The sequence below is a fragment of the Sminthopsis crassicaudata genome, chromosome 1 (genome assembly GCF_048593235.1).
Source record: "Sminthopsis crassicaudata isolate SCR6 chromosome 1, ASM4859323v1, whole genome shotgun sequence".
Lineage (NCBI taxonomy): Eukaryota > Metazoa > Chordata > Mammalia > Dasyuromorphia > Dasyuridae > Sminthopsis > Sminthopsis crassicaudata.
The window spans coordinates 660,793,835-660,821,564 of record NC_133617.1 but is presented as its reverse complement, the minus strand read 5'-3'; the positions used below and the strand labels follow the sequence as shown (position 1 = coordinate 660,821,564).

At 35.4% G+C, this 27,730-nt stretch overlaps 1 protein-coding gene across 1 annotated transcript in view; it reads left to right on the top strand.

Annotated features, from left to right (window-relative positions):
- Positions 1-27,730, top strand: part of PLPPR1 (phospholipid phosphatase related 1) — a 341,929-nt gene that overhangs the window by 287,980 nt on the left and 26,219 nt on the right. Inside the window, exon 4 of the mRNA XM_074283023.1 lies at positions 10,330-10,462. Within this exon, the coding sequence (XP_074139124.1) occupies positions 10,330-10,462 (133 nt within the window). The remainder of the gene's footprint in view (positions 1-10,329; positions 10,463-27,730) is intronic.

Sequence of the window (27,730 nt, the reverse complement as noted above, 5' to 3'; positions counted from 1 at the left end):
TCTAGCTCCAAAATGCAGAGGGAAACTCACTTTCAGGCAGCTTACTTCCTTAGGAGTGGGAAGCCTGAACTGTTTTAAAATAGAAGTGTTTGCCATATTACCATAGAAACAGAAAACTATAAAACTAGCTACACTTAGTGCCAGCTGCTGGGTGTATAGTTAGCTATGTGTAGTGCTGAGTACATCCATATGATTGTGGAAAACATTGTTTTAGGTGCTCATCTGTCTTGAGTGGTTTTACCGTGACAGTGGTCTGCTGCAAAAGAAAGAGCCTTAGATTTGAATTAGATGTCATAGATTCAAATCCTAGATTTTTATACAACTCATTTCCCCTCTCTTGAGCTTCAATTCCTTAACTTCTTCTACAAAATAAAGGTGTTAAATGACTTTTCTCTGTCTCTTTCTTTCTCTCTCTCTCTCTCTCTCTCTCTCTCTCTCTCTCTCTCTCTCTCTCTCTCTCTCTTTGTCTCTCTGTACTGTGTCTCTCTCCTTTCTCTGTATATGTGTCTCTGTCTCTCTGTATCTCTCCTCTCTATCTCTATCTCTGTGTCCCTCTGTGTATGTCTCTCTCTTTCATCTGTCTCTATCTCCCTCTCTGTTTCTCTTTGTGTCTTTCTCTCTTTGTCTTTCTGAGTCTGTGTCTCTCTCCTCTCTCTGTCTCTCTGTGTCTCTTTGTCTCTCTGAGTCTCTCTGTCTCTCTCCTCTCTCCTTCTCCCTCTCTGTCTCTTTCCGTCAGTCTCTTTTGTATCTTTTTCTCTGTGTCTCTTTCTCTCTGTATCTCTCTGTGTTCCTCCCCCCTTTCCCATTCTTTCCTCTATTTCTATCTCTCTATCTCTCTCTTTTTCTTCTCTCTCTTTCTATTCCTTTCCTCTTCTCTCTGCCTCTCCTTCTCCCACTTCTTGCTCTCCCTTTCCTTCTCTTTCTTTCTGTTTCTCTCTCCCTCCCCTCTTTCTCCTTTTCTTTCTTCCTCCTTCCTTTCCCTCCTCCTGAAATATATTGTATATTTGCATATATACATTTACTGAATTTCAAAGAAGGAACAGATCCTCTAGTTTCATAAGAGTAGGGTTTCTTAACCATTTTTTTGTTTAGTGGTCCCCTTTGACAGTCTGGGAAAGCCTATGGATTCCTCAGAATATATGTTTACATACATTTATATATGTTTAAATAGATAGACAGACAGATAGATAGATCAGTTTACTATATGAAGTTTTCAAGATATCTTTGAGTAGCCTTCAGTCAAACTACCCAAATGAGAGAACAGGTTTTTTTTTCTCCTGGTTTCATCTTTTTGTAATAAAAAATGTAGACCCTCAGAGCCAGAGCCTCATTTTCTTTCTACCATCAACAAATAGAAGCAGACCCTCCTTCCTACCCCATGCCCTGCCTTGCAAGTCTCTGCTCCGAGCAGAAGGTCAGGACATATGTCTCTTGTGTCATTTCCAAAGGGATTAAGCCCTAGGGAGACACCACAAAAGGTCATTGAAGAAGCAATCTCAGATATTGGAGATCCCTGAACACAAAGTACCATACACATATGCTGCTATACATTCAGCCATTGTTATTAGTTATCAAAAATTGTCTCAATAAGCTGTAAAGAGAATTCAGTCAGATTCTAAACAACAAAGCAATTTGTCATGATGGTGGATATAGGACCAGGCTCTACCTAGCTGTCTGAAACAGGACAAGCCGACAAGAATATGATTCCCACAGAACTTCCTGCATGAATATTTGCTTTTTGCCACATTCTAATTTCTGCTGTGGTAACTGGCCCTTTGATCTCAGTTGCTCAGTAGGTGTGACCAGTGGAATCATTGCTCATTTCTTTCCAGGGTACTTGCACTCTAGAATCCCAGGCTCTCTCCTACCCCACAGCCTCTTTGTGTTCAGATATGTTAAGTTCAAAGCGATGACATAAGCATTCTAAAAATGAGCAATTCTAATTTTAAAATGAAAACAGGCCTTGAGTAGTTAGTTGTTGTTATTTCTCCTTCCTTCTAAAAGAGGACCAGGACACCAGGGAAGTGGTACCATAACCTACAAGTAAATAGGATTTAAGTTAGAAAGGACTGGGCAAGGTCACCTGTCTCACTTTTCCCTTCAGAGCCATCGGGGTCCAATGGTCACATGTACATCAGGATGACTGGAGATGGCCTAGATGAAATGGGAAACCTTAGCTTTTTTAAGCTAAGATCGTCAACAGGTTTCAGTCAAACTGAAACAGCACCTATTCAGTGCTTAAAGCTGGGTAGCAATTGAGGCAAAGAATCTCCTCTTTCACTAAGTTTATAAATAAATAGATAGATAGATAGATAGATAGATAGATAGATAGATAGATAGATAGATAGATGATAGATAGATAGATAAACGAATCTGGGAGGGAAAGACCATCAGAGTTTCTGGCCAAAGCAGAAATGACTGCTATTTACATTCAATCTGAGAAGACCTGGACCCAAAAAAAGGTGTTTAGCCTGGGATCTACTGGTGGCTGATTAGAATCAGATTGGTTTTGGTTTAAGGAATGGTCCTTAAGCTAGAAATCTAGCCAGTAAACCCCAAGATATCATGGGAAGGTTAAGAGGTGCAAGAGAGAAAAAAATGCTTTTAAGAGCATCTTAGGTAAAAGTAGGATATTCAATGTAAACAAAGAGAGAAAAAAAAGGGAAGAAAGAAAAGGAGGGAAGAAAAAAAGGAGGGAAGGATGGAAGGAAAAAGAGAAGGAAGGAGGAAAGGAGGAAAGAAAAGAGGGAGGAAGAAGTCCAATTGACTAATTCCAATTTATGGGCAAACTTTACTCACAGAAGTTGTTTGTCCTTCATTCTCGAAGAGGACTATGCCTTTGATACATCGCTCATATTATAAACCAAAAGATAAATGAAAAAGCAAGTAGATAGAGAGAAGGTAGTAATGACCAGAGAAGTCACAATGACTTAAAAGAGACTTACAGAAAATAAGAAAAAAATAAGTGAAAATGTACATAAAATAATGATTAACATTTATGTGGTATCTACTATGTACCAGGCAGTATGCTAAGCAATTTATAAATAATAACTCATTTGATCCTTCCCATAACCTTGGGAGGTAAGTACTATTGTTATCTCCATTTTAAAGTTGAGGAAGCTGAGGGGTTAAGTAACTTAGCTAAGGTCACACAGCAAGTAAGTATATATGGTTGGATTTTATGTGGAACAACAATCGCTAACCCAAAATAATTCAAATGGCATTTTTCAGAGCCATAACAGAAAACAATTTATTCAATTCCTGCAGAAAAGGGGCGTCATCTTCACCAGGGTATCCTAGTGAAGGGAGGCAAAGGACAAGCAACAGAGAATAGTTTTTATACTCTAAAACAATTTTTATCCCATCTTGGGCCCCAGCTGTCCCTGATTTAGTATCAAAACTCACAATCTGTCATGAGAATCCACCCTCAGGGTACAAGAACAGGGGGACTATAGATTACAAAGTGGTTTTTGTGAGGATTAAGTAAGGGTACAAGTAAGGAGGGGGGTTTTCCTGCAACTGTAGCCCCAAACCTATGGCAGGGATCAATTTTCTGAGAAGGCTTCATGACCTCTGCATCCCATTTAATCCTTCCTCTTTTTTGACCATTGGAGGTCTTCTCACTCCAATTCCAATACAATTTTTAAACTTCTATATTGATCTTCTATCTTCTATATCTATCTTCAGGACTTCCCCCCCTTCCTGACATGTAGAATCAGTGAATTCACCCCTGATTCCCCATTAATTGGATGTTATAGAAGTTATAAGACATGAATCTCTACCTTTCATTACACAGCCAGTCCCTGCTCAAGGAGCTTACATTCTTTGGAGAGAAAATAAACTCTACCTTTGTTTATTCCTCGAGGTCCTTGTGAGTTTCAGTTTTCTAATTTAAGTTTCATTTCTACAATTTAATTTTTATAACTGTGAAAAAATAAATGCCCAACCATTCCTCACAATCCCATTTTTTTTCTTTTTAATAATTTGGTTTCCACATCCTTTTGTAACCCTTCACATTTGGCTAATAATTTTTTTTTACATTCCACTTCATAAAAGTCTATTAACCCTTACACAGATCTCCATATACAGATTGGATAATTAATCCCTGAATTCTCTGCTAATTCTTTTGATAGGGCTGCACTAGAAGTGAAACTACTTCCAATTATAACACATGTTCCTCCTCTTTCTGCCAATAACTTTTCTAAAGTCATTCAATTTTCCCATGCCATTCTGTTAATGGCATCTAACTATTCTGCTATTCCATTTACTGCTTCTCTGGAGTAATTTATCTAGTAATATTTACTCACCAGAGTAGGAATGACCCAAATCTACAAATAGATTTCTAGCCTTGAATTCATCACTGACTATCCTTGACTTAATTCTTCCTGATTCAGTCTTTCTTACTTCTTCAAATGCCAAGGTAAAAGGAATAGCCAATTGGATCGGTGCACAGACTCCCACTCAGTTCCCAGGAAAACATATTTGAGCTGCCTCCACCCAAGTTTTGCTTGGGATGTGCTCATCTGAGACATTGCCAGAGCTACCTTTATTTACATTCCAGATTCTGGTAAATGACATCAGAGTCCCTAGATTTTGGAATCTTTCACTCTGCCATGAGAGCAAGCTAATTGATCTTCAGAGTTGAGGGACTAGTATAAAGCACTGCAATTCTCCACAAGTATGTTATTTTGGGAACAGGAGGAATTCACTCTCATGTTTTTCCACATCCAAAGAGAATGGTCCTATCTGGACATGGGGCAACCTGTAGCACAGACACAGAAGTTGGTTTTCGTTCAGGCTCTTTTACAGAGTACTTTACCAATTCTTCCCAGGCTTGGTGTCTTGACTTAAGTTCTTAACTTGATTCCATATCTTTCTAAGAGATCTATACCTATTACATATATAACCAACTTACTTTTTGTTCTGCATTTTCTAAGTGTCTAACCCTTGTAGCAAACCATACATTATTCCAAATTGGACAGATAGTTTTTATGGAACTTTTTCTTTCTCTATTAGGTCACAATTGTACTTACTTGTCAAGATTAGTCAAATCTCTAAAATTCTCTAATTTGACAAGCATAACCTGAATTGTTTATGTAATATCACTTCCCAGTAATATTAACCCAAATCTTAACCTGATGTCCCCATCTTAAGCTACAAATACTATTGCAGCAAGGCAAAGCATTAACCTCCCCCCTTCATAGGATTGATGGACTTTTTGCAGAGAACCCACTCAGACATGGGTAGTTTGAGGTCTATTCACCAACTAGTTCTAGTTTCTTCCCAAACAAATGGGGCCCAAAGTATTTTAGGATATGGGGCGATGATCTTATCTTCTGAAACTACTTCCTGCTGAGAATGGGTATTGAACTGGGTCATCCTACAGGGTCCCATTTGAAGAGGCTTGAGCTAACTGAAGATCCAGTGGGTTGAGTCAGACCCCTGAAACTGGTTAATACAGCTCTCTAATGCTGGTCATTTGAAACCTCAAGGAAAACAAACCTAAGAGAACTAGAGAGAGAGAGAGCTAGTACAAAGGGCAGAATTTTGTGTTCTTTTACATTCTCTGAAGATTCTGTAAATAGTTAGACATTATCTCTTTTAATAGAGATTACATTATACCCCAAAAGCAATTTTCAGAAAAGGGAAATCCCATCAGAATAACAGAGGTATTCACAAAATCCTCACAGGTCTCATAATCCAACTTATTATATGAGACATATGTGTAAAGCCTCTGCCAGTGTATGTGTGTGTGTGTGTGTGTGTATTTTAGACAAGTATTTCTATAACTCTGAATAAGTTTCAGAAGGAAGTTCAAAGGCACTTTCAGGAGTCACTTGGGCTCCTAGTCTGAGATCAATGAAAACAGATTTCCCAACAGCCTTTGTAGCCTACTGTAGCCCTTAGAAGTTTCACTGGCTTGGTTCTGGGATTAGAAGCTGGCCTGAAAGTATTAAAAACCACTCAGATTTCTATAAATTTGCCCACTGATGTAACAAAACATTCCATAAGTTATACCCTCTAAGAAAACAGTACATTAACATCCTCCTCTCTAAATCATGCAAAAAATATTTCAGCTTCAGTGTCAATAATCAATAAAATAACATATCTCATAGACAATTGTATCAATTGTCTTTATATTTACATAAAGTTCTTAAAGGATCTTATTCCACACAGACACATCTAGCAACAGATAGATGACCAGGCCAAATATTTATTGGATAATAATTATAAGATATAATGACTACATATTTTCAGATTGAAAACAGCAAAATATTACATACTTAATATGTGCTTATGGCTTCTACTGACCACTTACTCTGATTATAGAAATTTGTTATAAGAGGAAAAAGCAGGGGCATGATTATAATAGCATCAAAACTGATCCTTCAGGGCCTCAGTCTGAGGACACAGTTTGACAACTAATCATGTAGTAACAATCCCACTTCAGCCAATTCAACTCTCAAATGGTGGGTTATTAAGTTAATAATTCAACAGTTAATCATTCCTAATTCAAAACTCAAAACAATAACAGCTATAATCCTCAGAGATTTCTTCTCAATAGTAAGTTTCACTAATCAAATCTATTTGATTAAACTATCTATTCTATGTGCCTGTAGAGCAAGAAAGCTATAGATCGTTTTCATTAAACAGTAAAATCATGATGCATTTAATAAATAATAGATAATTTGCTGAATGGGTTTTGAAATAATCACTTTCACAAGATTTGCAGTAAACCAGAAGTATCACAAACATCTCTTCCAAGTTCCTTGCATTGCTAAACCATTGAACCATTGATATTAGTATCACAAATGACTTTGCCTTAAAAAAATTATAGACTTGAAAAATAAAAACAAACATTCAATCATTAACACCATGTAAATATAAGCTATTCTTTTAAACAATAAAAGCAATTAATGTTAAAGTAATTCATTTAATCAGCAAGAGGGGGTGGCAGAAGTTGGGATGGGTGAGCTCCAGTGAGTGAATTTGTTTTCTCACTTTTCTCACTTTCATCCAGTGAGGGAAGAATGGACTAAGCCTTGCCCTTCCCAAGCCAACAGATCTTTCCCTTTCCCCTTTCCCTGCCCCCTTGCAACATGGTGTCTCTCCTAACTCCACTATGGTTTCCCACCCCACTTGTTGTTGGAGTGCTAAGACCCTTTCAGGATTTAGACTGCCAGCCAAAGAATGTTTCCTTTCTCCTGGCAAATGATAAGTTCCAGTAAGGAATTGCTGCCTCCTTCTGTCAAAACCCCTTTCTGTGCATTCTCACTCTATTTCATATTTACCATTCTTGGTGTTTATTCTATCCCTCCATTTTTGGGTCCTGAAACCACATTTTTTGGTGCCAGCCAAAACATCCTATTCCTCTCTGCAACAAACTATCACATCAATAATCCCTAACAATTTTAGTTTTCAATATTATGACAATAACCCCAAATAACTTAATTAGCAATTTCACAATTTTCATAAGTGATAGCCAAATAGACATAACATAGCTTATCACAAAAATGGATAAGAATCTAATGTAATTTACAGTTGTTTCCAATTTTAATATACACACCAATTGAGAAAAAAAAATTGTTTTGAAACTCAATACTTTAGCTTATGAGATTCTACCTGAATGTTCCATTTAAACTTTCAATTGCTTTTGCAAATCAATCTTTCTTGTCCCTTGTTTTTAAAATCACCTTTTAAAAAAAAATCTAAATAACTTTGGATCAAATTTTACAAAACGTATACATATGTTCAGCATAGCTGATTAAATTTTAAAGCATAGCTCATATTTTTTTTACAAATTAGCCAATATTCAGTTTAGAAAAAAACATATTTCCTTTATTTAGGAGATACAAACATGTGATCTCTTTAGTTAAGTTACCAGAAAACTTTGTTTTAATAACCAATTTTTAACTTCAAATCAAATACAAATTTAAACTTCTAGTAGCAATACTAAAATATTAATGCACACATATTTCTAAAATCTTATTCCCAAATGCATCAATTGAAAATAATTTAAATTTATCTACACAGTAGGTCACATTTTTAGGAGACAACTCCTCTTCACTTTAAAAATCTCCATTCTTTGGATGTCCATCAGTTGGAGAATGGTTGGGTAAATTCTGGTATATGAAGGTTATGGAATATTATTGCTCTGTAAGAAATGACCAGCAGGAGGAATACAGAGAGGCTTGGAGAGACTTAAATCAACTGATGCTGAGTGAAATGAGCAGAACCAGAAGATCACTGTACACTTCAACAACAATACTGTATGAGGATGTATTCTGATGGAAGTGGAAATCTTCAACATAAAGAAGATCAAATTCACTTCCAGTTGATCAATGATGGACAGAAACAACTACACCCAGAGAAGAAACACTGGGAAGTGAATGTAAATTGTTAGCACTAATATCTGTCTGCCCAGGTTGCATGTACCTTCGGATTCTAATGTTTATTGTGCAACAAGAAAATGATATTCACACACATGTATTGTACCTAGACTATATTGTAACACATGTAAAATGTATGGGATTGCCTGTCATCGGGGGGGAGGGAATAGAGGGAGGGGGGGTAATTTGGAAAAATGAATACAAGGGATAATATTATAAAATATATATATATAATAAAAAAAATTAAAAAAAAAAATCTCCATTCTTCTAAACTGCTCAAAATCTCTGAAATGGCAGTAAATTATTTGAGACTTGAGATGGAGACACAGGCTCACGGGAGCAAACTGGCAATGTCTCTTGTCCCCTGTCCCCTAAATTTTGTACTCTTCCCTATGAACTGCTGTATTGGGAAGGGGGGAAGATTTTAAAGTGTAAAACAGATTTCCCTAAATTTCCCCAAGCCATATGGAGATAAATAACATCTTTGTACAGAATACAGAGTCCCCTGAGAAGTTGGGATTCTGGGAGTTGGGGAAAATAGGGCCTCATCTAGAGAGAAACTGGGGCTGACTCCAGAACATGGGGTTTTGGGGGAGCCTACCATTCTTTGGAGAGGCTGAACTGGACATAAGTCCACACACAGCAGCCCTGGTCATCCCTAATCTCCTTGAGAGAAAAAAATCTTGTGAGCTTAAGAAAAATTCAGGTTACTTCATATCAAGATGCACAAAACAAGTGCTTTTAAATCCCCAAATGGCCATTTCTTTTACTTTGTAATTCAGCTGACTGAGAAAAACATTGAAGGCAAAACACAGACTCACACCCACACACTGCTTTTAAATTCCTCTAGTGCTGCATAGGAGCTTTCTTCCACATTGAAAGTCATTTACATATAAACTTAACTTGTGACATACCCAATCCTCTGAGGATCCATACTTGGGCTAAATAGTGCCCCTCCTAGCAACAATTTTGTTTTTTTTTTTTTTTTTTTAGCTTCACACTCTGATTTATTACTGAATCCCAATTATGGAGTGGTTATCCCCTTCCCTCAGTCACCCGGAGGAGCTTACTAGGCTCCTTTCATTAGATTACTATCTCTAATTATCTCAGGGCCCCAGTTCAGCTCTGCTTACTAAGTACTGCCTTTTTCAGGGTCCCTTTTCAGCTTTTACTGGGGGGCTTATATACATGTACCTTGTGTGACTATTCCTTTCACCACTGGATTATCCTCTTTTTAGTTTGTTGGAGCTTCTTTCAGTTTCTGCTCTGATGAATCCGTCTCTTCATGCTCCTACTTCTTATTTCCCCTGTCAAGTTCAAAGACTATTGGGGATGCTTCCCCAACAGGTGTCTGCCTTTGGGAGTCATGAGTCTCCAGTAAGAAAGCACAAATCCCGGACAAGCTCCCAGAAAACTGTGTGGGACAGAGACCACTAACCCAAAATAATTCAAACAGACATTTCTCAGAGCCAGATCAGAAATCAAAGTAGACAGTGTTTTAATGACTTGTGCAGGGTCACAAGCTAGTAAATATCTGAAATCATATTTAAACTCAGGTGGGTTCCTGACTCTAGGCTCAGCCCTCTACAATACCACTTAGCTGCCCTGATACCTATGGGTGCCTTTTCAAAATAATGTCTTAAAATGTATAAAATACATGGGAATCACAAAGGAACCCAATCACATTGAAATCATTTTCAAAATATTTTAACATAAGTACAAGGACCCTATGTTAAGAACCCTGTTTTTGAGTATTAATAGTTACTTGATATTATCCAAGAATTTTTTCCTTAAGTTTTCTTGAACAGCTCAAAGCAATCTGTTGCCAAGGACTCTGTCTTTCTCATTTGATAAAACAGCCTGAGATTCCTCAAAGAGTTTGTTATCCTCTTACTGTGCTATTCTCTGCCTTGAAGTCTCTCAAACTTTTCTTTTCCAGATTTTTATTGGGGAGCTCTCCATGTATTTCATAAAGTCTACCAGAGAAACCTTGATTGCTCAGGAGAAAATGATTTTGACTGGAGAGTGCTGTTACCTGAGCCCACTGCTCCGAAGGATCATCCGGTTTATAGGTAAGTTTCAAAAAATACACAGCTAACCCTTTGCTGCAAAGGAAATACAATAAAATACAATAAAACTAAGATATAAAACTTGTAATTTCATGTAAAAATAACTCTTGAAATTTTTGAGACTATACAAAAATTATATCAGTTTATCATGTAGAGCAGGTTCAACCAATTTCCCCAAATATGTTGATTTTCTCTAGACTCTAGAAGTGAAACTATACCTTTCACCTTGATTTCCTCTGTATTATATCTGTCCTTGAAGAGTATCTGGATCATAATTTATGAGACAAAGAGTCAGGAGTCCTGGGATTGTTGAACTCAATTTTTTTCCTATATATAAAAATTTTTGAAATTCTTCAAATCAGAAAGATTCAATCAATCAAAATTATTTTAATTATTCTCTATTAAATCTTATTTATATTATCTATTTAAATTTAGATATATGTAATATATAACTAATATATATTATGCAATAATATATATTATATATAATAATACAACATATTATATATAATATATATTATATGTCATATAATATAATAATAGTATATATTATATATAATTAGATAATATGTTATCTATATGATCTATTAGATCTATTAAATTCTTAATAATACCAAAAACTAGGGATATAAAAACTTTAAAAATCTTTATCTAACCAATGATTCATGTTTTAATGAGGGAATAAAAGTGTAAACAATAATATATATATATATATATCATAAATATAAAATTAATACATAAGCACAAAATAGCTACATACAAGGTAGTTTGCAAGGGAAGGGAGAACTCCCAAATGACAGGATAAAAATATAAAAAAATATAAAAATAAGCTTTATGTACAAGATGGTGTCTAATCTGCATCTGAAAGGAAAATAATAGTTCTATGAGGCAGCAGAAATATGAAGGTAGAAAACTCCAGACTTGGAAGATCTCCAGTGCAAAGGCATAGGATGAAAAATAGAATATATTTATATTCAGTGAACATCAGAAAGGTAGTTTGGTTAGTTTGCAGAGTGCTGGAGAAGTAAAGTCCAAAGAGGCTGGAAAGGGAAATAGGGTATTGGATTCTTTAAAAGTTAAACAAAAGACTTTCCATTTCATTCTAATGGCTATAGGAAGTCACTGGAATTGGCAGAGTAGGAGAATCACATAGTTAGATCTGCACTTAAGGAAATTACTTTGACAATGCTGTGTAGAATTAACTGGAGTGGTAAGAGAAGTATTTGAGGAAAGAAGAATAGTTAAGAATCTGTTATAATAATCCAGGGGAGAGGTCATGAGTGCCTGAATTAAGATAGTTACTATGTGAGTGGAGAAAAGGGGTAGGATGTGAAAGATGCTACAAAAGTAGAAATGTTTAGATTTGGCAACTGATTGTAAAAACAGGATAATGAAGAGTTAAGCATCTAAGATAATGCTGAAATATTTGAACCTGAGACATTTAAAATATGACGCTGTCTTTAATAAAAATTAGGAAGTTTGAAGAGAGCAAGGTTTAGGGAAAAGATAATGAGTTCTGTTTTAGTTATGTTAAATGTAAGAGGTCTTTGAAACATGCAGTGTGGCACATCTACTAGGCAATTAGCCACAGAAAAAAATAAACATTAAAAAATCTCACTTGATAGGAGTAAAGAGTACAACAGGGAAGAGAGAAACCTAGGAAATGTTAATTAAAAAGCAAACATTTTTGAATTGTAGATAACCATTCTAAATTGGACACTCAGTTGTATGTTCTAATATAGTAGAGTTATTTTCTAATTCATTTTTTCCTAGAAATCCAATTAAACACTCTCATATGTTCTGAAATATATTGGTAGCATGATATAAGAAACTATATTTTTTTTTTACTTCCCACTAAGAAAAGGGTAAACCAGGGAAGTTATGGTAACTAGATAGACATAGGGAGAATATATATGTGCAAACATACGTGTGTGTATACATATATATATATATATACACACATACATATATATATATATATATATAATCTTTTACTGGAACTAGATTAAAAAGTGGATTGATATCTGGCCAAATATGAGGGAAGAAAGATCTCAAATTAAATCACGTTCTGAAAAAAAAAAAAAGACAGCACATGTTATTAAAAATCATAGATCACATAATCTTCAACAGATCAAGAATAGAAAAGTGAAAAGATAACTTGGTAAGCTGGCTATATATGTAGGTGCTATGTGTTTGCAAAATATGTAGCCACTTATGTCATTTAATTTTTGATTGCTAAGAAGTCCCCACAATTCAAGTCCACCTGGTTTCCCTACCTGCCATGGGTCCTGAAATTCATACCATTTAGGTGCTTTCTTTGGATTAAAGTATTATTTCTCAAAGATACCTATAAACATATGGAGTTCGGGAAGATTAAAACATTATTGCCTACTGATTTATGAATACTTTTAAATTGACCAGATCATCCTACAAAAAAAAAAAAAAAGACAGGTGCTTATTAAATAGAGCATATTTGTTGAAGAAAATAAAAAGTCCAGAGCTTTGGCAGCTGCCTAGACAAGATAAGCAGAGGTGAAACCCCACAATGATGAGTACACCTCCGTGGGGGCCCTAAGCAGCTGAGAAAAGTGTCATCAGAAACAACTATTTAGGGATGTGCCCCAAATTTGGAAGTGGCGATGCCAGACACATATTTTATATCCATTGCAATTGAGCACAGACCCAAACCTTCAAATAAGATCTTTATATATTGTATATTTATATACAATAAATGAGTGAGGAATTTTTTTTTACAGAAAAAAAAGATCATTTCTGTCTTATATTTTTAAGTTTTCATTATGGGCATTGTGAAGAGCAGGACCTGTTTATTTCAGAAAAGAAAGCATGTTCAGGCTATCTATGAAATCTTTTTATTTTTTAAAATCTTGAGAGAAGAAAAATATCCATTATCTTTGTTATGTGTTTTTTGGAAGGCAGGAATCCCTTATGTAAAGATTTTTTTAAAGAGTAATCTAGGTGGTTTAGAGTACGGGGCCTTCAGTCAGGAAGAGGAATTCAAATGCTGGCTCAGATACTTAGTTGTGTGATTCTGGGCATGTCACTTCTGTTTCTGTTTTCTCTGCTATAAAATGGGGATAATAATAGTGCTCATCTCTCACAGTTATTCTGAGACTTAAATCAGATAAAATTTGGAAAGTATCTTGTAACCCTTGAAGCATTAAGGATATTATTATGCTAGGATATTATTTCCTTGAAAAAGATCAAGGGCAGCAGCTTTAATGAGGTAGGAGAGGAAAAGACAATAGATTTCTTTTCATTACAAAATAATAATTAAGAAAAAGAAATATTAGTATAAAGAGCTTTGGTAGCCTTATTTTCTAGGCCAGTGACCACAAGAGTACATCAAATACAATCTGCCATGTAAGAGCTTTCAGGAAATCTCAGCTCAGCTCTTTGTTCTAGTAAAACAGAAACCTTATTTAAAGTGGTATTACATTTTTTAAATTTTGCTATTTTAAAAAAATATTTCAGAGCATGTGATTGATAGCATTTGGCCACAAGTCTCAACTGCTCCATTTTTCAAAGGGAAGAGACAAAAGATGGCAGTATTCAATCCCTTTTGAGCTTCAAGCATGAAGTAGAGTTTAAAATACTCTGATCTTCTGAGTCCCAAGCTCCTGGTCTGTGATGCTTTTAATTGTACATGTGTTAGATGACAGTAGCAATACATGCAATGGGAAAATGCCAAGCAGAGAAAAGCCAAGGGAGGTTATCAACTTCACCTGGGAACAGATGTTATCATCAATTTATTTTGATAGAATCTGGCTCTTCATTGAAGGAGCCAACCTTCAGAAAGAGAGGTTCATCTAACCAAATCATTTTATCAGACTCAAGCTCCCTCTCTTGAATTTACTATATGAAATCCTGAAAGCTGACGTGCCTTCATTGCTTCTCTACTTCTGATTTTTGCTGTTCCCTCAAATCTACATCTTGCCAACCTAACAATGGAAAATTAAACATTTTCATCCAATCAAGTTGTTTGTTTTATCCAGTTTCCTGGAGCCTTCTTACTCAACTGGATGAATTGTCTGGCTTTTTGTAAGCATGGCCAAAGTTCATTTGAGAAAAGTATAGTATTTCACTAAGTTGTAGCATATAGGAACAATATTTAGATTCCAGATTTCGGGTGACATAAATTTCTCCACTTAATTTTTTTTTAAGCATCCTGGACTAAATACAAAAGGAAAGTTTTCCCAGAGCCAAACTGATTACAAAATATTTAAGTTTGTCTGAAACGAGCTATTTTGATTATATTTAACAGATTTAAGAAACTATTTGGATGCAAATGGGACCTTACCCTCCCTGAACATTAATTATCAAGAAACAGTTACTTTGGTGACTATCAGTTGAAAACAAAGAGAAATAATGGAGTAGGTTTTGTTAAAATCTCTTTTTTTCTCTCACTGTAATCTCCTGAGGCCTCCTTGGGATGAGATCTTAGAAAAAAAAGTCCCAGACTTGAGATACTCTGTAAATTAGCAACCCTTCAAAACCATAGCTAATGAGCCCTCACTTGTATATTTATTTTTAACAACCTGCTAGAGAATATAATTTAAAGCAAATTTACAATATTTAGTCAAGAAACATAACAAATAAAGTGACAAGAAAACATATCTCCATGTAATCATAAAATACATACTTTCCCATACTACTGATAGAGGGGGAACATACATGCAAAGAATATACATCACCAAGAAAGATGTATGGAGGGACATAAACATGTGATTTGGGAACATACGTGAAAGAGAATACATACGTCCAGAGCAACTTCAGCCTTTTACAGTACAGAGTTGCTGATTTCTTCTGGTGACATTCTGCTGCTCTGTCTCTATTTCTCCATTTCCTATATCCATTGGTCTTTAATCATCAAGTTGCTCTCTGTTATCATCTATTTGTCTTCAGCATCATCCGCCATCCATTTGAACATAGTGATTAAAAAAAACCTTTCATTGGCAGAAAGAGCTATAGCTCACTTAGGACAAAACCTAAGAACTAAGAGTCATCATGCTAAGCTGCTAACCAATGGCACCAGAACCCCTAAATTCAGATGAAATCTATTATTGAGGTTCTTGCTTTCAAATAACTGTCAGTTTTAAGATTTAAAAAGACCTTTCAGCTTCTGTTAATTCCCTGTTCATAAGTCTACAACTTTAATGCTGTTTCAAGACCTCTGTCCATCTAAGCCCAAAAGAAATCTAGTGGAGCTGTAGTGTTGAGGTCTTCTCTCTAAAGATTCTCTTTGACTATTAAGCTGCTGAAATTAGGGGCAAAATCAGAATATTAAGTGAAACAAATAGGATTATCACCCTCCATAGAATCTCTGAATCATACATGTCCCTGCTTTTATCATATAATAAATAATAAATTCCTTCCAATAAAAAATAAAAAAAAAATAATTTTATATATATATATATATTTGCCCCAGTGCAAAAGAACTATCTCTTTACATTACACATAGAAAGACTTCATGTTAAAGAAATTAGTTTCCCTTTCTGAAACACTTATCTTTATTGGAAAAGGGAAAAAGAAGAAAACACTATCCAGATATGCTGAGATTAGACTAATTATCCATCTAATAGCACCTGAAATAGTGGATAATAATGAATTCACTTGTTATTCTTTTCATTTGGGATTGCACAGTTGCTCCATTATCGCTTCTAATAAAAAATTGAATAGCAAGCAAGTTTTCTGCCATTTAAATCAGATCAAGGAGGGAAAAGGGCTACATTGAACAAGAAATGCAGTGGTAAACAGCTAATTCACTTAACAACTAATTCATTGCCACATAATTAGGGGCATTCCAAGTGAATTATAAATATTTTAAATGCAGTTTCAAAGACCACAATGTTTTATGGATTAAGAATGGATACCATAGGGCATGCTTAAGGCTTATTTTAGAATAGGCCTATTCTGAAACTAAGGATTTCTTTATAATTTAGAAAATTTTAACATATTCCCTACCTTGGGGGAAAAAAAAATTACTTTTTCCTACAAAATGATACATTGCTTCTTAAATCTTATGGTGGCAATTAGGATCCAAAGATTCATTTGTTCACTTATTTACTTCATAAGTATTTATCAAATATGTGTTATATGCTGAATTCTACCTCACCTTCATAGGCCTTATCATCTAATAGGTGAAGGTAGATAGATTTGCTAAGAGCTTTTTTTTCTTGTCATAGACAAGAATCACAAAATGGCATTTTATCAAAAGAATCAAAAATTTGTACTTCTCAGAGAGCAAAGAAGAGATGTATGAGCAGACTTCCAGGCCTACAGAAAGGTTATCATTAGAGAAATGTATTATTGAAAAGAAAATAGGCTGGTCAGATGGTGAGTTTTAGGAATAACTAATGAATGGACTGTGTGCTCCACTGGGAATATTGTGATATTAGGAAAAGATAAAGAAGTTGTCCAGTATGTTAGGTAGACTCCCAGAGCAAAATTGTTAGAGGAAATGGACAAGAATCATATAGGTCTGAGAGTTGTGGGTGGTTTGTGATCTCTGTTATGGGAAGAAATATCAATATCAGTCAGACCACAGATGGATAAGAATATTCAAGAAAGGATAAATTAAATCTATCTTCTTTAACATCTGCCTTCCCCAGGAATATTACAACACTTAATGGATCTGGGAGGGTCAAAAAGTAATAATAATTGGTGCTCATTCTACACTCTGGCTTGTAAAACACTTTTCATACATTATCTTAACTGTCTTATCAGGTAGGTTCTATATAAATGATTGCCCCACTTTACATATAAGGAAATTAAAACTAGGAACATTAAGTGACTTGCCTGTGTGGGAGTACCTAGAAGATAGTGTAGATTCAGTTTCCATCACAATAAAGTGAGTTTTTCTAGTGCTTTTAAACTTGCTTCCACTCTACTATCATCTATTAAGTGTGCAATAGTATTATGTCTAAAAAAACACAATGTGCTTATCTTAATTAAAAAATACTTTATTGCAAAAAAAAAAAATGCTAACCAAAGCCTGAGTCTTCAGAAATTCTTTTGCTGGAGAAGGGTCTTGCTTCAATGTTGATAGTAACTGACTGATCAGGGTGATGATTGCTGTGGCAATTTCTTAAAATAAGATAACGAAGGAGAAAGGCCAATGGAGCTATCAGAATATATAAGACATTTATTGATTAAATTCATTGTCCCAGTACTCTAAAACAGATGCAATAATAATGAAAAAGTATGAAATATTGCAAGTTACCAAAATGTGATGGAGACATGATGTGAGCACATGCTGTTGGAAAAGTGGTACCAATAGACTTACTTACCTCAGACTTGCCTTGAACCTTCAATTTTCAAATTACAATCTCTGCAAAGTACAATAAAGCAAAATACCTTTACAGCCTGTGTATGGTACTTCTACTAATGCAGATAGCATCCTATCCATGCTTTCTCCTCCTTATTATTTTGTCTATAATAAGTAGCAGAGTCATCATTTAAACTTACATTTTTTTTGTTTCCAAATTATATATATATATATATACATATGTGTGTGTGTGTGTGTGTGTGTGTGTGTGTGTGTACATACATATGTGGGTGTGTGTATATATAACTTTACCATATGATTGAAGATCTCTGATAGTGTCTAAAGGACTGGGCCTAGAGTCAGAAAGGCTTGAGTTCAGATCCAATTTATTAAGGATCTGAATAATCCAAATTAATTACTATACTGAATAATCCAAATTATTACTAGCTGTGTGACTCTGGGCAAATCACTTAATCTCTGTCTACCTTAGTTTCCTCAATTGTAAAATGGGGACATGATATAGCACCTTACACCCAGAGTTGTTGTGAGGATTAGTGGGATATTTATAAATCATTTAACTCAGTTCCTGGCATATAGCATGCATTTAATAAATATTTGTTTCCTTCCTTTCTTTCCTTCCTTCCTTCCTTTCCTTCCTTCCTTCTTTCTTTCCTTCCTTCCTTCTTTCTTTCCTCCCTCCCCTCCCTCCCTCCCTCCCTCCCTCCCTTCCTTCCTTCCTTCCTTCCTTCCTTCCTTCCTTCCTTCCTTCCTTCCTTCCTTCCTTCCTTCCTTCCTTCCTTCCTTCCTTCCTTCCTTCCTTCCTTCCTTCCTTTCTTCCTTCCTTCCTTCCTTCCTTCCTTCCTTCCTTCCTTCCTTCTCTTTCTTTTTCCTTTCCTTCTCCCTCTGTCCGACAGTTCACAAAATCAAGTAAGAGTATATACATTTTTCCAAAGTCCTTTTAAAACGATCTCAATTACCCATCAATCAACAACTATTCATTTAGCGTGTACTATATGTCCTCCAGGCATCTGATATTGATATTACCAATAATTATATCAGAAAGCAATGCTAGTCTCAATGTAGTTCAGAAGTAAACAAGTATATTTTATGGGGAGTCCACACTTCGAGTGACAAGCAATTAGCACAGCACAGAGGCAGAAGGCAGAGAGCCACAAGACCAGTTATCAATTAGGTTTCACCAGGGATTCTGGAGTAAAAAACAAGAGTCAATGACATGATTAGGAGTTAAGAGGATTAAGAGATAAGCAAGGTAAACATTGGAAGACTAAATTCATGGACAGAGCCTTAAATTGTCTGGAGTAAGATTTGTTGGGAGGCAGCCAATGCTTTCAAGAATGTACTCCAACTGTAATAGTCAGGACAGTGGAACTCCTTTGGAAGGAGCTTTTGGGAAAGACCAAATCAAATCTTAAGGAACCAGTGAGATCCTAGACCTTACCATTTTGATCTTTCAAATTTTCCTTAAGGCCTGGCTTTTTGTTTCTATTATATTCTGTATCTAAAGTCTTTATCTCTTTATTTGCATCTACATCTTCACTCTATATGCTTTTTATTATCACAATGATCCTTGGCCTGTTTCCATAAAGCTCAGCATCTCTATTCCCAATTGTCTCTAAGATAAAATATAAAGTCCTTTGTTTGACATTTAAAACCCTTACAGTCTGGCCCCAACATATTTTTTCAGAAATTTTGCAGCTCTTTTGCATTCTTTGCTCCAGTGAAACTTGCCTACTTATTCCAAGGATGCAAAATTATCTATTTTACCCCCATACTTTTTTTTTTCTAAAATAATCTTCATGCATTCCTTCTGTAGTTAAACTTCTTAATATCCTTACCTTCCTTCAAAATATAGTTCAAATGCTACCTCTAATGTTGAGCTTTCCTTGTATGTATATCTGGGTTCAAATCCTACCTCTGAGACCCTGAGCAACTCTCTCACTTGAAGAAGCTTGTTGAGTGCATTTTACTGAGCAAGAAACTTAATTCAAGGGAGTCAACCTTCTTTTCAAATGAAGATCATTTCCCTGACCCCTCATTTCCTAATCTTTAAACTGGGGATAACAATAGCACCTATCTTCTATGTTGTAAGGATCAAATGAAATAATGTATGCAAAAAATTTTGTAAATATTAAAGCATTCTTTAAAGACTAAATTATTAATAATGATAATTGCTAATTAATAGCTGGTAATAGAAATGAGGCTTAAACTCAGATCTCCTAACTGTAGATTAAAAGAAAAATCTATACTCCATCCAAATTTGTGAGATAATTTATCCGTAACTAAGCTACAAGGCAATCAGACAGAACTAGAAGAGACTTTTGGAGATCATCTGGTTAAGTTCTTAATTTTACAGATGAAAAAACTGAGACCTAGAGAACAGTGATTTGCCTAAGGTCACACAGATAAACCCAGTTTCTCTGATTTTATAGCCAACGTCTTTCCACTGTGTATGTCCTCAAAACACTTTACACACTTCTGCATAATTTTAATGAGCTATGAAAGCTCCATCAGAGGTCCCATTTTACATCCTGGAAATATTAAAATGATCCTAAATAACTTCTTGGATTAAATGGGGGATTCGACTCACTTTGCTTATCCTAAAACAAAAGCAAATAGTTTCTTCCAAAGTCTAAATTACTCCCTGGTGGAAAATTAAGCCCTTTTGGAAGCTCCATAAACTTTCATAAATTATTAGTACTGGCTTTAGTGCAACATATAGAAATGTCAGGACTTGAAACAAGGATGAGGATATTATTTCTAAAGGAGTTTCAGTGGTGTACAGAGCACAGGACCTGATGTGCAAAATAAAAAGATAAAATAAGACCACAGGATCTTAAAATCTAATACTTAGAATTTGACAAGTTTCAGAGGAGGAATAATACATGGACCCACATAATTGTCAAACAAGGTTTCCTAAGCTAGGGTCTTTGGATACATTTTAGGAGACCTACCATTAGGTGGAGAAAAGGATATATTTGCAATTTCCTTAGTAATCCTATTTATTTTATTTTATACATTTAAAAAAAATGACATTCTGAAAAGAGGTTCAGAGGCTTTGCCAGACTCACTAAGGGATCCAGTAACTAAAAAAAAATGATGGGGAGGGGGGAGAGAGAGAATAAGAAACCATGTTGCAAAAGAAGGAAGAATAAAAGGGCAGGTAGAGAGAGACAAAAAGTGTTGATTAAACTGAGGAAAGAAAGTCTATTATTATTATTATTATTATTATTTATTTTTTGGAAAAGACTGGATTTGGAACAGAGAGGGTCAGGAAATGGTTTGAATACAGACACAAGGATTCTGGTGTGATGTGACAGAAAGAATGGTTGAGAAAAGAGCTAGCAGGTCTCTTTTCTCAGGGGAGGTAGCATTTTTATGACTTTTCTCCATCCCATTCCATAATTAGAATGGGAACCTTGAACATAATGGTCATTTAATAAATGCTTATTGATTGAACTGGAGCTATGGAGGTTGGGTTTGGGGGATTTTTGTCACTGTCAAGTTTGCTCTGTATTTTTGAGTGGATAGAAAGAAAGCAAGTATTTATTAGAGGTTGTAAATGGCTATCTGTCAACTTCTGCCCCCATTTGCCTAGTTTTTTATTTGTTCTTTATCATTCTCTTTTTTCTCCTCCTCTCCTCTCCTTCCTTGCCTTTTAAACTCTTAAACCGTTGGTATTAACTGAGCAACGATTTTTTTTTTTTTACTTACCTGTAGTTTTGTCTACACTAAACTAAAAATAAAAATAAAATTTAAATTTACTGACTAGTGACAGCAAACTTGGGATGGGCCAAAGAAACCAATTTCCCAGGAATCGTTTCTTATTGTGCCATGACGACAGATGAAAGTTCCACTATAGTTTCAGTGTTTGCCAAGCGGTCCCATCGTACATTTAATGAATCATTGCCTCCAGAATGCCTTCTTTTTGGACATTTACTTTCTCATTACCTTTTACTCATTCAATAAATATTTATTAAGAATCTGCAGAGAACTGTTCTGAGCACTAAAGGAGATACAAAGTTAGACAGTAAGATGCAACTTCACCCACAATATTCCATATTAAATGGATTATAAAGGTACGAAAAAGCATGTGAGATTGGAGAGAGATCTCTAACCACACACGGGATGAGTGATAATTTTCCTTTCTCAGTCCTATGCAAACAATGTTTGTCTGTTATTTGTTCAACAAGTTTACTATTTCTTAGGGATAGGAGGACTGAATCCATGATTCACTGGCTCAGGGAATTCCTTGGTATGGAACTCCCTCAACCAACCCAGGTCAGCAATTTCTCTGCAACTCAGTCTTAGAGAATTGCCTAGAGCATTGAGAGATTAGGTGATTTACAAGAGAAAGAATAAAAATGAAGCTTGATCAGAAATGTAGAGCAGACTAAATATCTGTTACCCCCAGCCAGCCCTGAGCCAAAACTCATTTTTTTAAAGGCTCTACTCTTTAGAAGACCTGTCTGTCCATTTCTTGCAAGTTGACTCATACTGCTACAGACTTAATTCCCAATCTAAATCATATCCATGAATGAGGTTTCCACAGAACACAGTTCAGCAGCCTGGCTGTTCCTGGAGAAACTGAGTGCTTGCTTCTTCCTGTTTTAGGTCTTATAGGATGGTCTTGCTTTCCTCTCAGGAAAAGACTTTTAGCCCTCACTCCAGAACTGACCTCCACCCCTTTACTTGCTTCTCCTGCACTTGCTGCTTCCTTCAACAGTAAGGGGTCTTAGAAAATGTCAGAGAAAAAAAAAAATCACTGGTCATTAATTCATAAGATCTATAGTTCAATTCCTCAAAATGTTAAAAATATAATTTATCCACAGTTGCTTTTTTAGAAAACATATATAGAAAACAGAGATGGAATCTGTGAGTTTTCACTTAGCATGATATTATCCATATCATCCATTCACAACTTTCTTTAGATAGGACTTGAGTAAAATTATTAATTATCCAAGTTCACATCACTTGTAAGTGACAGAAATGGAGATAGAATCCAAGCCTTCTCCTACTAATTCTAGCATTGTATTCAGTAGGGCAATTTCTATCATATTGGGCTCTTCTAAAATGTTAAAAAAAAAAAAAATACATTGTACCTTCTCGTTCCTTTAAATGAGTATTTTAAGTTGGAATTTTTTTTACTTTAATAGCTGCTCCCTTTCTCTTATAAATAGTATGAGAGAATAATTAGTAAATTGAGAATAATATTCTACTACAAAACCATTACAACCTTCTGATATTCATCCAACCTCCTCTAGCTCTTCAACCAGAGAGGCTCCAAGTAACTGTACATTCTTCACTCTAAGCCCTCTACAATTGGTGACAGGGCCATTCATTTTTATGGAGAACCTGAACAGCTGATAAATCTTATGGTCCAATTTTAATTTTTCCAAACATAGCTAAGACATGCCAAAAGGGACACTGATCCAGAATCCTTCTCAAATGTATTCAACAGACCTGTTTTATGAGGTGATATGGAGTAGAAAGCACTTAGCCGGCTGCAGTCCCTTGGCACTTTATGTTCTGTACTATACAGTTGTAGCCAAAGAAAATGCCAGGCTGATGGACTCAAAAACCCCCAAGGTGTCTCTCAGCAAAGCCGCCAAACATTGATATGACTGCCACCTGTGTGAGCGAGACCTGAGAACTATTCACTGACAGCTCATTATTCTTCCTCAACAGATTTTCCTTGAAACAAATGAGGACAGACAGGACATGAACAAACCCCAAAGGCCTGCCTTATCAGCTCTCCCTTCCACATTCACCAGCTAAGGCACAGTGAGGACTGCCATGGCTTCTTGTCCATACACCCCTTCGCCTCCTTGACTAAAGATTCAGCCCATAGTCAGCCTCTAGAACATCCATAGATCCACAATGGAGTGGCTCAGCATCAAGCCAACCACACTAATAATCCCATTCTGACCATTTACTTACCCCTATCCTGCCCTTCTCCAGTGGGAAGTAAACCTCTGACTTCACCCATAGAACCACTCACTCCCTACCCTCAGGTCATACAAGGATAGCCTGCAGAACAAGTTTATATACATATATATATATATATACACACACACACACATACACACACAAAGAAAGATAAAATAGATAATCTTGTTCTAAACAACTATGATAGTTATTGAGATGTTTGAAATTCTATAAAACCTTCAGCTAATGGTGATTTTTCTAATGCTAGAGATATGTCAGTTGTTTAATTCCAAACTTATCGACATTCTGGAGTTACTTCTTCCAAACTTGAAGAGATAGAAGCAAAATATGAACATGACTTCAACTAACTTTCTACAATTGTCTCTAACATCATAAATCACACAAAATGATCTCAAAATCCATATTTGCCAAAGAACTTCTTCCAATTTTCTATTTTTGACAGTTCTTTTTTTGGAACAAAAATTCCTTCCAGAATATGTTATTTATTCTAGGACAATTCAGATAGGGTTCTGTGGTCAGTGTATACTTTTGACATGAGTGGTAATGGAATATCCTTTCACCGTAATATACTGTTAGATAATTGCAAAGCTGATAGTATATTGTAGAATTAAAAAGAAAAAAACTACAATTTAAATAATCATCAGTAATTTTGCACTGAAGAAACTGAGATCCAAGATAATTAATAGATTTTCCCAAGGTCACAAAGGCAGAAAAATAGCAGAAATAGTATTCAGACCCAGGTCTGTTGGCCCTAGTTATCCTCATCCACCATATTCTTTCAAATTCATATAATGTACCATCCAATAGCTAAAATTTAGACATTGCTTTTGTTTCAGATGCATTATCTAAATCAATTCTCAAAACTTTTTAAGGTAAATCCTATACATATTATCACTATTTTGCCGTTTAAGAAACTGAAGTTTAGAGAGGTGAAATATTTTTTTTTTAAAAAAAAGGAAATTTGAGAGGAAAACTTGAGCCTGTTTCAATAGCAAGATGTTCTGTCTCTACAATCCAAAACGAAAATCCTTTTTCACTTTCATCATGTTAATAATTCATCCAATGACTTGATTGTCTGCATTGAGGGCTATATTATGTGGGTCTCTCTGGCTCCACGATTACAATATCACAATTCTGAAGTAAATTTACCAATCTCTTACAGAAGAGAAAAAAATGGGCAAGTCTTTCCCTAGAAGTAAAGGATGGAAAGCAATAGGTTAGAGACAGGATAGAATGTGAGATGATAAGTTTCTTAACTCTGGATTTGCCTTCAACAGATCATCATCTTATGCAAATCTCTTTACTTATATAGTTTATTCCTCTACAAAATAAGTATATGGTAATTATGCTAATTGTGTGGAGTTTGCATAATTATGGAGAAAAAACTTTACAAATGTAAACGTACTTTGTAAGTACAATCTTATGCAATGCGAAGCAATCTTTGTTAAATTGAATATAACAATGTGGAGCATGTGGATTTTCTGTTTTGCTCTGTTCTTCCCCAAAGTACAAAAATGAATTGAAACACTTTTAGCAACTAGAAATTATAGGAGCTGCATATTCATGCACCAACTTAATTTATCAGCCCAACGATTTTTTTTTCTTTATTGATTATGAATATAATACTTGATACCATAAAAATAACTCTCTCCACAGCCCATATAGTCATTCTGGTAATCCCTGTAGGTTTGTTCACTCATTCAATTATATACCATATCATTTGTAACTCCTGTATTCAATTGAATCCTTTCCAAACAAAAGAATTCTCTTTGCTTCTGGCTCTCTTTGTGTTTCTACAATTACGTTTTTAATATACCCCAGTTGACTTTTATTCTTTTAATCAAACTATTCACCATTGCCAGCTTACTTGATTTGACAAAGTCCCAAATGTTAGAGATGTTAAATTTGTTCTGTCTGCCAAAAATCTATAAGTGCTCTTCATGCCTTTCTCCATGTTCTTATCAGAATAGAATGCTATTACATGTCTTATAAAACAGAAGATAAGAAAAGGTTCTTTTTCAAGATATAGCTGTCCAAATAGGCTACACCAATAATCCAGACCAATATCTCAGATGGTGTGTTCAAAAATCTTACACATTTGAAATGTCTCAAGACTTTCACCATCAGAAAGCTGTTCTACACTTGGTTTTAACTTTCACTAATCTCTTCCTAACTTAGCTGCTTATGCAAAGTTCAAACCTACTTTCTATTATTTTCTATTCATTGAAAATAATGAGTGCTTTGGTCCCAAAATTTTATAAACTAAGTTTTCTTATACATTTAACAAGAATTCATAGGATTATAGGTTTAAGAACTAGAAGGCACTTTGGAGGTGATCTAGTTCACATACATACACCTCAGTTTTACTGATGAATCCTAAGAATGACCAGCCAGCAGACACTCAAGTAATAACTGACCTTTTTATAGGGCTTTAAGGTTCTCAAAGCTCTCCTATATGTTATGTTCTGAACCTCAAAACAACTATTTCAGGAAGATAAGGTATTATTCCAATTTTACAGATGAGAAAAATGGAGTTTGAGAGATATTACTTGTCCTTGGACACTTGGCTAGTAAGTATCAAAGACAGAATTTGAACACAAGTCTCTCCTAACTCCAAGTCCAACCTACAGTCTATTTGGGAAAACATAATAATAATGTATATAAAATAATTAAAACATAAGAATGGGTCTCCAGTTACATGGTACCAAACCTAAGTGTAGGAGTAGTCTTGAGAAGGGAGAGATCCTTTGCTGCTGGCAAATTTTTTTCTCCTTTTTTTTTTTTTCATTTCTCATTGCTGACTTAAATTTGGGGACCATTATGATGTGGCACTTAAGTCTTTATCATACATGCTAATAGTTAGTGTATGTTACTTCTTTTCCTCTAGTCTAGAAATATTTATCCTGGTTCCTCACACTTTGCCATCTTCCACTGGGCATGCACCTGAAGGGGAATGGGAAAAAATCCTTTGGAGAAGATAGGAGAAAGGATGATGGAAAGGATGATGAGTCAGGATGCCCCCCATCTCACTATTACTGCATGTTCCCATGTACTTCCAATGTAGGAGAGGAAGGTTCCTGTGGGAAGATGATAAGGAATCCATGATGCTAAAAGCAGAGGAGATCATGGAAAGAAAAATAAAATATATGTGTGAGGAGTCAATAATGGATATGAGGAAGTAAATGGACTTTTGAAAGAGTATTACATAAGAATATCATAGGTGCTGTCTACTCCAAGGACCAAAGATAGATTAAGTAGTGGTCCACTAGCCACGATTAGTCCACAAAGAAAAGAATGCTTTAGAAACCCCCAGCATGTTCTATACCAGGTAAAGAGGAATACTTCCGATGGGGAGAAGTAGGGCAGACAGACAGTGTCTCCAGTCATTATGTGGAAGCTTCAGCCTCCTACATCCAAGGATATAAAATTTTTCCTCAAAGTTTGCATTACTTGTCTCCTCAAATATCCCTGAGGACCAAACCATAGGAGAAGAAAGAGGAAAGAAATTTTGGCTTGAGAGACAGAGGAGAAAAGGTCTATACTTCAGAGAAGGCCTAAGTATTTGAGGAAATATCATGTCTTTCAAATCTCCAGTACAAAGGAGAGGCGGTTATAGTAATTGTCAAAAAGCATTTATTGAGGCTGTTAAGTGCCAAACCCAGTGCTAAATGCTAATGATATAAAGAAAGACAAAAATGGGATTTCTTCTTTCAGGAGCTCACATTCTAATAAGGGAGAGAAAATGCCTTCCCTTCCCCCGCATCCTACTCTAAAAGTACATATTTAGTGTCAGTGGAAAGGGTTAAGTCATCAACAGTGGAGTTAGGGCAGAAAAGGCCTCCCACAAAAGGTGATTTTTGGGTTAATGAAAAAAGCCAAGAGATGGAAATAAGGAAGAAGAGCATTACACACTCAATGGGGAATAAGCATTGAAAGACAAATGGGGGATATGTAGTGCTATGGTTGAGGAAACAAAAGATGGCCACTATTGTAGAGCCCAGCTTCTTAAACTACAGTTT